This window comes from Antechinus flavipes, chromosome 2 (assembly GCF_016432865.1).
Source record: "Antechinus flavipes isolate AdamAnt ecotype Samford, QLD, Australia chromosome 2, AdamAnt_v2, whole genome shotgun sequence".
Taxonomy (NCBI): Eukaryota; Metazoa; Chordata; class Mammalia; order Dasyuromorphia; family Dasyuridae; genus Antechinus; species Antechinus flavipes.
Window position 1 is genome coordinate 610,592,397 of NC_067399.1, and position 11,022 is coordinate 610,603,418.

Consider the following 11,022-nt stretch of genomic DNA (forward strand, 5'->3'; position numbering starts at 1 on the left):
AAAATCATAAGAGTTAGTTGGAAATGTATTCCAAATCCTTCATTTTAGTGGTAAACAAATAGGCCCATGGAAGTTGATTAACTTGCATAGAGGGTAATAAGTAGTGGAGAAAATCAGGTTTTCCAAAGATAAATGCAATACTCGACTATACCAGGTTTAGTGTTTAAATTAACCATTAACCCTGCTTCATGTGGGATTTTGTATGGAACTTCAGCAGTCCTGAGGGACACACACAGGAGGTCTCTAGCTGAGAAATTTCAGAATTTAAGAATTTCTTTACATGAATCAAAATATACTTTCCATGCTGTGCTTACATAGAAGAGATGTGAGCACTTCTAATTTGAGTATTAATAAAAAACAAAACAGGAATAAGTGGGACATTTTGAAATTTTTATCTTCAATAATGTTTTAAAAGAAACTGATAGTAAACACATACATTTTATTACAACTAACATGCATTCCTTTATAAATTTATGTTTGGTAAAGGTTTCTCTATTTTTCAGAAACAAAACTAGGTAACTCTGATAAATATATCTGAAGGTTGAATGAGGGTTTTCTGATATTTTGAAATGAAACTCTAAATTTATGGTGTAGTGATAAAATGAGTTTCCACTGCTCGGTGTTAACCACAGTAGCCTGAAATAGAAAAAAAAAAGTTATTACTAAAAGGTATATGACATTCTGAGTTAATTGCCTACAAAACGATATTCTTTAATCTTTATTTTGATCTTTTTCCATTAATGCCTCTCACAGGGCATGTTGTGACACCCTACTTTGTGAGGAGTTTTGGCTTAAGCTGAAAATTGCCTGGACTGAAAGCCTCCTAATTCTCCCAGTACACTATAATTCCTAAGAAAAATATTGTGCCATAAGCAAAAAAAAAAAAAAAGTCTGAGAACCACTTGTTTACATAATGCAAAAAAAAGTTATTTTGCATTTTATTTGGATATTTGTCCTCATGGGATGCACACTAAGAAAAATTAATATAGCCTTGTTTTTGGACTCTGATATACAAAATCTCCACAATGACCAAGGAAAGTCATTTCTATTTGAAGCTATCTCTCCATGGTGATCTCAGATCCTAACCTGATTTTTAAAAAAAATTTCAGTTGATTGTATTGGTGTCCTTCTAGCCCTTGAGCCCCTCCAAGGATAGGACAATAGAGAATATAAAATAACACGATGAACTCTATTCTTAAATTTAGATTTAAGATTTTTGGGGAGCTTAGAAAACCCCATTTTTCTTCTTGCATTTATTTGTACAGGATTCACTACCAACTCACTGTCTAATAGAAATAGTCAAGTGTTTCATCATAATTCACCAAGTTAAATGCTGTACTACAATTCTGAAGCTAATGTTGGTTACTGTCTGAATATATCCAGAGGAAGTTGGAAAAACACTTACCATCATGAACAATCATTCGGTACTGCTTCCCTAAGCAAAGCTCTTCTTGTCTTTGCCTAATTATTCTCTGAGCACGTAAGGGTAAACCATGAGGATTCCGAGAAAACACAAAAGAGTAGCTGTCAGCACAGGTACCATCAGGGTTTTGGAGGCGGCAGGAGTACTGCAGTGCATAGGTATCATAGTCAGTATCCACAATCCAGTGATCATCATCTAGGATCAAAGAAATGATGATGTCATATTTTTGTGAGGGACCAAGTTTAACAGTGAGGTTAAGAAGAAGATACCCTAACAATGAAACAGCAGTCTTCTACAGATGCATACAAATATGGCTTAGGAGAATCTAAATGGGATTTGGTTCATTTAGCTCAGAAGTCAGCAAGATAAGTTCAGAAAATTTTATGACCACAAAAAGTTCAGAATAATTTTACGGAGTAGAAAAAAATCTGGAAATGATTTTATTTTGCTTCTTAAAACAACAAAGAATTTTCTTCAGTGTCTATCTATGAACTTCTTCCATTTTCAATTTATTATATAAAGTTGCCCTATAACACAGATGAGCAAGATCTTTAAATGTTCACATTATAAATAGCAAATGTTGATGTGTGTGTGTGTGTGTGTGTGTGTGTGTGTGTAAACTTGATATTTGCCTTTGGATAATGTCAATATCTTAGCCAAAAAGAGAAGTATAAAAAATTACATATAGTTGCAAGAAATGTCAATTGATCTGGTAAGACATAAGAGTGCTCATTCAGCTCGATCATCCAAGAAACAAGACCAATAAGAGCAGATATAGTAGGAGGACATGAGATGGAAAGAAGGCAGTTTAGGGTGGTCTGGTATTTACATTTTAATACTGATACAATCTTCCAGGAATTCACAATTTCATATAGAAAAAACCACACTAAGTAGCTTGATTTAATACCTCTTCCTACTTCTGTGGTACCATTTTGGACTCATCCACATTATATTGACAATGAATGGGAAGGGAAAGAATGCCATTTTGTTCCTGAAGGCCCCTATCTTTCCCATATTAAAGGAACTGGATTTGAATCCCACCTCTGACACTTATTTGTGTGACTTTGTATTGGACCTCATCTGGGACTAGTTGACCCCTAAGGGTCCTTCTGGCTCTAAATGTAGGATCTCTATCAGCATCCCATTTTAAGTGTGAATTACCAATCTCAGTAGAATTTGTCTTTCTCTAGACTTGCTATCCTTGCCCCACACTTTTTGTTTTTTGGCCAAGAAGCACAATTTAAAAACTATTGAATTTTACTTTAAATGCCTTGAAGTATATAACTTTAAAAGGCTTTTGCAGGACTATATACTAGATGCAATAAACAAACTAATAACGATCACAGTGTTACCTCACACCTAAGTAGAATGGGTGGTCAATAAAAACTTACAAACAGGATCTGCCGTAGAAAATGAGTAATATGTCTGGCCTATTTGTGGATCATTGAGTATTGATACTCCATTATGTTGCTGCTCTTGTTGCTGAGTTGGTTCTCATGTAATGCAATAATAATATTATTATTATTTAGTTTCTCATGAGAAACTAAATTAAAATAGTGGATGTGGGAGTGAAAAAAAGGGGTCATATGCAAGAGATATTGTGGAGGGAGAAAAGTAACATTTAGCAAAGGATTGGAGGGGGATGGGGGTGAGAGAAAATAAGAGTCAAGCATAATACCAACATCACCAATATGGGAGACTGAAAGAATGCTAAGGCATAGAGCAGAAAGGGGGAAATCTGGAAGAAGGGAGCATATGGAGGCAAAGACAATAAATTAGGTTTTGGATATGTTGAGTTTTAGATGTCTCTGACACAGGCAGTTTACAATGTTCAATGGGAAACTGGGAGTTATGTAGGACTGAAGCTCAGGTAGCCACTAGGGATGGATATATAGATTTGGGAGTTATCTACATAGATGGTCCCTAATTTTTGTCCCAGGTTGTACACACTAGGGACCATCTGGGCCTACATGAAAGTACCTTAGCTGCAAATAGCAATCCTCTAGACATAAAATGTGGTCTTATCCTAATCCATTGTCACGAAATAACCCATGGCTGAGCCAGGACTTAATTCCAAGGCCCACCTTTTTATACTTCCTATCCCAGACAAGGAAGGAAAAAGAATTTCATTAAAGACCCTACTTTATTTTTTAAAAATTTCTTTCCTGAGTTTATCTTTAGTACTTTATTTTTTCAAATACACGCAAAGATAGTTTTCAATATTCACTTTTGCAAAATCTTGTATTACATTTTTTCCCCCTCTCTTCCTTCCTCCCCTCTCCCCAAAGATGGCAAACAATCTGATTTAGGTAAAACATGTGCAATTCTTCTAAACATATTTCTGTATTTGTCATGCTATGCAAGAAAAATCAGATCAAAAGAGAAAAAACACAATAAAGGAAAAAAGCAAGCAAACAAACAAACAACAATAACAATAAAAAAGTGAATGCTTTGCTTTGATCCATATTCAATCTCCATAGTTCTCTCTCTGGAAATGGATGACACTTTCCATTACAAGTCTATTGGAACTAAAAGGCTCTATTTTATAATAATGAATGTCTTTCATGACATATATAATACTAGGCATTTAGTAAATATTTTTGACTACTTTTTCTAAACTAAAATCCCAAACTTTTCTGTTCAATAAAGTTACTTTCATTTTATTAATGGAGGAACGGGTAGATATCTGTGAAATGACCAATGATCACACAATTAGTTATTAAGCCACAGAGTCAAAAATAGAAAGCATGAGCATGAGTCTTACTTCCTTCCATGCCCCACAGAATTCTGCTTTGTTCTCTCCTGAAGACTTTCTTAGAATGATTCATAAAAGAGAATGATTTTTCTTATGGAGGTAAAGATTTTTCTTTGACATTTGATTTAGATAAACTTTCCAAGCTTGAATAGCTCAGCAGACCTGTGCTTTGTGAACTTTCCCAAATAACCTGGAAAATACAAAATTCTGGGACCAAAATATACTTTATTTTTCACATTTGGTTATGTCAAATTTATGACTGTTCTTGACTTTAAAAGGAGAGAGGGTATTTGGTTTACCTCCACCACATTCCTCATGAGCCTTTCTTTTTTAATTAAGTATTATTGATGCTTTTTTGTTTTTACCCTATAGTCATTTCTAGATATGTCACCCCATCCAGCTATCTAACCAAGAAACCTCCTCTTGAAACAAGGAAAAAAGATAGGTGCAAGACATGTGATTTCAATGACATGGGGAACTTCCCCTATCAACAGAGATCAGTGTCTTCGCTGCAGTTTGGAGTCTTAGAGTTTCCAGAAGTACTAAAAGGTTAATTAATTTGATTGGGGTCATATGGACAGTATGTATCAGAAATAGTAGTTTAATCCAGGCTTTCCAAAGCTTTCACTCCATCTACTGCAACACAATGCTTCTACATGACCAAGAAAAGGCTAAGAAAAAAGCAAGTATAGCATGCCTATGTCTGATATTAAATATATTCCCTACTATTCCACAGAAAAGAGGGAGAGTTCTTTCCCATCTCTGCCCCTGACCATTTCTTTTCAGTTTAATGTCTCAGTGATGGTGTTAAGTAATAATGCCAGAGTAACAACTTTTGGTAAAAATCTCATCTTTATAAGAATGTTCTCAATGCAAAGAATTGCTCATGGCCCACTGACAGACCAAGTCCACAATCTTACTGATATTCAAGGAAGAACAGACTGCATAACCCATCGAAACTTCATCTATAGATGCTTATCTGTACTGTCCCAGTAGTCTACATGATATTTTCCTATACAGAGAGCTGATTCCCAATTGGTGGTATGACATAAGGCCTGAACGGTGGAAAATCTGCTTCTTGGTTTCCTTAGATCCAAAAAGGGAAAGTATCAGCTGGTTCATACACAATTTGGTGTAGCTATTCTGATTGTCATTTTCTTGCTCTCCCAGAAAAACTAGTCAAGTCAATCCAGCAAACAGTGTGATTGAGATTTTTTCTGATTTCTCAAACAGGTTTACTCCAGAGTGTACAGAGACAAAAAAAAAAAAATTTCAGAAAATTAAAAAAGCATTGACTAGAAAATGCAAAGAAAATACTTTGAACCCAATTATCCAGATCAATTGGGCTGGAGTGTTTGAAGGGTTGAAATTCATACTCCTTCTACCTCCTTCCCCCATCATTCAAAACTCTAGCCACAACTCAATAGGAACATGATGTCTTTGGGACAGGAACAGAGGAAGGTTCTTTGTCCTCTATGTATAGAAGGACATTTAACTCAGAGGGGAAAATGCCAGAGTATTCATTTAAAGGAAACATGTAATTGCAAACCAGATTATTTTGGGGGGGGTGAGCATTTTGCATCTTACCTTTAAAAATGAATTAATTTTTAGGATTGAATAATAGTATTTGAATTTTTTCAGTGATATAGATATTCCTTCTTTAAATGTCTTGGGAATTACAGAATTTAAATATGAAAAGAGTTATTAGAGATCATCTAGGTCAATACCCTTCCCCCAATTTGATGATAGATAAATTAAGGCTCTGTTAAACAAAAGGTCAGAGGCCAAGCATGATAAGCTAAAAGTTAAAGGCCTTGATTTACCAAAGGTCAAACTGCAAGTATGAGAGCCAGGATTTAAATCTAGGTTATCTGGCTTCAGATCCAGCACTCTTCCCACACCATAACATCCTACCTAAGGAAAAATAAATAAGTAAAAGAAATAAACCATATAAAAAAAGTCCCTCACATTTTTATAGAGCTTTATGATTTACAAAGCATTTTATAGATTTTATTTCATTTGCTCCTCATAGAAATCCTATGAGGCAAAGTGGGCAAACATGCTTAATGCCTATTTTACTGATGAAAAAAACTAAGCCCCATTAAGTAATCTCCCCAAGATTGCTAAGCTGGTGCCTCAAGTCTAGGTCTTTCTGACACCAAGTCTAGTCCTCTCTTCACTAAGGAGAAAAACAAAGTGTTTGAGACAATACAAACCTAACAAAACCCATGGGGGTGAAAGCAAAAACACACAAAAGTTCATTAGGGGGTTTCATTCAGCTTGAAAATAGGGGAACCATCTATATAAAGAATGAATTCAAATTCTAGGACTCAAGTGCCACTATAGGGCTTCTTAACTTTTTTGTTTCTGACAATCTGGTGAACCTTCTGGAGCTTTTAGCAGGATAATGTTGCTAAATACATAAACACATAGAATTACAAAGGAAATCTATTATATTGAAATGGTTATAAAAAATTAAAAAAAAAAAACCAAGTTCACCAACCTCAGGTTTAAGATTATACTAACATATGCTATTAATAAGTTGTGTGGTCTTGAAATAATTTTTAAAAATTCTCTGGACCTTGGTTTCATCCTTTGTAAAAATGATGAAATTGAACACAAAAGATGATCTTTAAAGTCCCTGTCAGTTTTATCAATCTGTGATTCTACATTTTTAATATTTTCTGGTGCCTAGTGGTATCTTACTAATATCAGGAGGAATTAATGATTAAGTCATTCGAATTGCATAACTTTTGCAATAGTATTATGTTTCTCATTTCAGACTTTCTCAGCTGAATTTTAGTCATAATTCATTTTTATTAGAAAATTTAATTTTCCTTATATGTATAATTTTTTTCACTTAATAGTATTTTATGTTCTCTATTTCCATGTAAAGATAATCTTCAACATTCATCTTTGTAAGATTTTGAATATCAAATTTTCCCCTTCCTTTCTTTACCTCCCCCTTCCCTAAGATATCAAACAATCTGATATAGGTTAGATATGTATAGTCATTTTAAATATATTTCCTAGATGAATTATTTTTAAAGTTTTCCTACTTTATTTAATGTGCTTCCATTATTTCTTAAGATGAAATTTCTTTCCCTTGGGGAATGCATTTCTTTTTTAAAAATGTAAAATACTGCTAAAATTAATTTATATATATATACATATATATATATTTTCATCAAACACATAACTTTTTAGGAACTTGTCTAATGGATGGATTGATGGACACCTAAGGAGCACAGATTTAAAACTGAAAGGGACTCCAGGGGCTTTCTAGTCCAACCCCCTTCATTTATAGAAGAGAAACTGAGGCACAGAGAGAAACAGGTAGTAAGTGACAAAGCTGGGATTCAAACTCAGGTACTTGGATTCTAAAGCCAGCACTTTTTTCACCTTACTATATAGTAAGTTATAAAACAGATTCCAAATGCATTTATTCTGGAAAGTAACTTTAGAATACTGGGATGATACTAAATAGGAAAGGAAATATGGCACCCATCATGTGCCAAGCACTGTACTAAAGGCTTTACAAGAATTATCTTAATTGATTCTCACAACAATCCCCCAAGGTAAGTGTTGTATATTAACAACATTTTACAATTGAGTTTAATTGAAGCTAGTAAGTGTTTGAGACTGAATTTGAACTCAAGTCCTGCTGGGGACCCAGTGCTCTATTCACTATGCCATCTAGATGAATCTCCATTTTATAAAAAAGGACAAGACATGAAAATGTAAGAGGCAGATCCATCCAGAAGATAATGTCCAAGAATTGTCAAGAAAACAGGGTTAATACAGCCTGGGGCACCTATCAAACAGCTAAAATCAGGTCAAGAAGACCTTCTTCACATCTGACCTCAGACACTTGTGTGATGCTGGGCAAGTTCTCTAAGTCTGCTTCAGTTTCCTCATCTGCCAAATGAGCTGGAGAAGGAAATGGAAATACAATTCCAGTATTTTTGCCAAGAAACCCCCTCAAAATGGGGTCCTTGAAGAGTTGGATATTTCTGAAAAACACCTTCCTGACTCCAGACTCAGGGGTCTATCCCCCATATCCCTGGATGAATGAACATATTATTTGCTTTAGATAATCATTATGATCATTTCCTATTCAAAAAGTCTATGATTTTGTGATTTTCCATTCAGTACTGAGCAAGGCACACTAATTCAACCCTAAATTCAAGATCCACTGATAACAGTATACAGAAAAATACATTAAAGAGAATGCAGCTATGATAACATGAAGCCTATTTTTAAAAAGTGATCACTTATAGAAAAAAACAAAGATAAGATAATGATACCTTCCAGTGTCCTTTCCCTGTATCACTAACTCAGTGGCCAGCCTAGGCAAGAAGTAGGGGAATGAGAATATTAGTAAGTGGCTGGTAGAGATGCTCCCACATAAAGATTATTCAGCTTGGAATCAAAAGGTAGGAGCTAGGATCCTAGCTTTGCTACTTCCCAGCTGTGTGATTTAGGAATGCTCTTTTAATCCTTAGAAGCCTCACTTTATAAATCTATAAAATGGGAATAATACCTGTTTGAAGTACCTCGTGGAATCATCAAATAGGATGATATGTAGAATTCATTTAGTAAATGTGAATAGTCAAAATAAATACAGTTTAAGGCATCATTCTGAGACACTGTTGGGTGACTCCTTAAACTAGCATGATATTCCAAGAAAAGCAGGTAAACTTGTGCTTTCTCCATATTTAAAGATGTAGTGGATGAGGAAGACGACTGGCCAGCAGTCTCCCACCTGCAACTGTATCTTGGTGTGGGATTAAGGGTTCTGGAAACGGTCTGAATAATCCAAAAACCTGACAGCACTCCCAAGAAATCATGCCAATCCCTCTTCTCAAGTTTCCCATCCACTTCCAATCTCAGGCTCATCATTAACTCTTTCCCCGAGGAGTAATATTAATATTCAGAGTGCTGAATCCTTGCCCCACAAATCCTGGATCTTTGGCTGTCAAACCACTTCAATACTCACTTCCTCTCTGGAGAAAAGACGCCATTCCCCAATACTTCATTTTGAACTTGGCAGAGTCTTCTGTATCCGTGAAGGTGCCCACCATATCTGCGCACACGTTCCAGTCACTGCAAAGGAGACAGAAAGGGAGAGTGAATCAAGATTGATCGGCGCACTCTCCTTTCTGGGTCCCTTCTCCGCCCACCCCAGCACCTCCTCACCACCACCCACCGTCCAGCACCAGGGCGGAGAGATCGCGGGGCAGATGCCTAGGACAAGCGTGCCCTGCCCGCAACGCCGGCCAGAGCGCAGGGCGCAGGGCGCAGGGCTCGGAGCGCGGGGCTCAGTGTCCAGACCCGCGCAGGACTCGCTGGCGCGCAGAGCACAGAGCTCGGACCCCGCCAAGGGAGAGTGCAAAGCTATTCTTGGGAGACTAACTTGAGAAGGCGGACTCTGCCTCTGGCCGTGGCTTTCATCTTGCCAGTCTCGGGTTCCACAGAGAAAGTGGTGACGATGTTGTCCTGAAGGAAGAGCCCCTCAGGGTCCTTTTTGGCCATTGCGTACCAAGTTCCGGAGAACTGTAAAGGAGAAGGGGAGGGGGCAGAGAGGGAGAAAGAGCACTCGCTGAGCCTGGCCCAGCTCTGAACGGGGTCCCGGGCGGGCTGGGCTCAGGGGCGGTGCTGATACCTACTCGGGCCTTGTCGAAGTTTTCCATCACTCGGAAGCTGTCCACGCGGCAATCGCGCTCCGCTCTGCAGGCGCCCAGCGCCAGCAGCAGCAGGAGAACCGAGGCCCGCTGCATCCTCCTGCTCCTGAGGTCCGTCCTGGGGGGCACAGGGGAAAGGGGGCGTCAGCAGAACGGCTGTGCCCTCCTCCTGCCTGCCTGATTCTCGGGAGGCGAGCGCAGGGGCTGGCTCGGAAATAGACTCACTCAGATGCTGCGCGGCTCAGTGGGAGCGTCCGGCTGGTTCTCGAGGTTGCTGTGGCCGACTGCAGAGCCAAAGCGGAGGCGCGCGGCTCGCCGCCCCTTTTATAGCACCGGGGTGGGCCGCTCTTTCGTAACTTTGCAGGGTGAAAGACCGACCGACTGAGCGACCCGGGAGTTGGGGGAGGGGGCGCGCACAGTCCTGCCCAACAGGTGGTAGGGGGCTCGCGGAGATTGAGCCTATGTAACAGTCCTCTGTCTGCCGCCGCCTTCTGGGGGGCACAGTCCCTCGGATCTCTGGGACCAGGCCACACACAAGGGTGTTCGGGAAGGACGTCAAACCTCCTCAATCCTGAGGCTGGAACCTCGAGGCTGCTGCTAAAACTGAAAGGGGTGGGGGGAGAAGAGGAGGGGAAGAATAGGAAGCAGCCCAGCAATAGCCTAAAGACCCCAAGTTCAGTTTTTCAACAATTATGCTCAATCATAACCTGGTCTGTATCTGCAGGGTCTTGACTTTAGTGGTAGAAGACCCTTTGCAACCCTTGCAGAAGAAAAAACGATTCCTCAGAGCATTACATCTTTAGAGACCCTGTGGAAATCAGTGTGGTCCTCATTATATTAGTAACCATGGAGCTAATATTGTGAAAGGTTTTCCTTCTCCCACTGGAGGGTAAATTATGAAGGATATTAGAAGAATTTCAGCAAAAGAGCTCTTTATTACATAAAGGATTTATTTTTCTCCCCTTCAGGCAAGTGGTGGTGCCCCTAGGTCAATATTTGTCAGGGCCTTTCAACATCTGTAGAAACACTAAAACCCCTGTTAAATATTCTCTAGCAGTGCAACCCTAGACAGCAGAGGAAAACTTTCAGTAATTACAGGGATGACCTCCGACTCCATAACACTATCAGCAAGGGGAGTTAACCATTTTAAAGTTCAACAG

At 38.6% G+C, this 11,022-nt stretch overlaps 1 protein-coding gene and 1 long non-coding RNA gene across 2 annotated transcripts; both read right to left on the minus strand.

Moving 5' to 3' along the window:
• Positions 1–369: 369 nt before the first annotated feature.
• Positions 370–10,200, minus strand: RBP4 (retinol binding protein 4). The gene is made up of 6 exons (XM_051981676.1): positions 10,088–10,200; positions 9,848–9,980; positions 9,595–9,734; positions 9,178–9,284; positions 1,406–1,618; positions 370–636 (listed from the first exon to the last, which is right to left on the minus strand). Exons 2-6 carry the CDS (start codon positions 9,956–9,958, stop codon positions 623–625), a joined length of 585 nt encoding a protein of 194 aa, XP_051837636.1. The 5' UTR covers positions 9,959–9,980; positions 10,088–10,200; the 3' UTR covers positions 370–622.
• Positions 3,548–9,170, minus strand: LOC127551706 (uncharacterized). The gene is made up of 2 exons (XR_007951157.1): positions 8,486–9,170; positions 3,548–5,264 (listed from the first exon to the last, which is right to left on the minus strand). It is a non-coding gene; the product is annotated as an uncharacterized LOC127551706 (long non-coding RNA).
• Positions 10,201–11,022: the final 822 nt, after the last annotated feature.

What these genes read in the sequence shown, in the direction of transcription:
- RBP4 (XM_051981676.1), bottom strand. Translation starts at nt 9,958, where the DNA reads ATGCAGCGGGCCTCGGTTCTCCTGCTGCTGCTGGCGCTGGGCGCCTGC. An exon ending in AAAACTTCGACAAGGCCCGA is followed by an intron (nt 9,735 to 9,847) that starts GTAGGTATCAGC and finishes TCTCCTTTACAG; the next exon opens with TTCTCCGGAACTTGGTACGC. An exon ending in GTCTTTTCTCCAGAGAGGAA is followed by an intron (nt 1,619 to 9,177) that starts GTGAGTATTGAA and finishes CTTTGATCCTAG; the next exon opens with ATGATGATCACTGGATTGTG.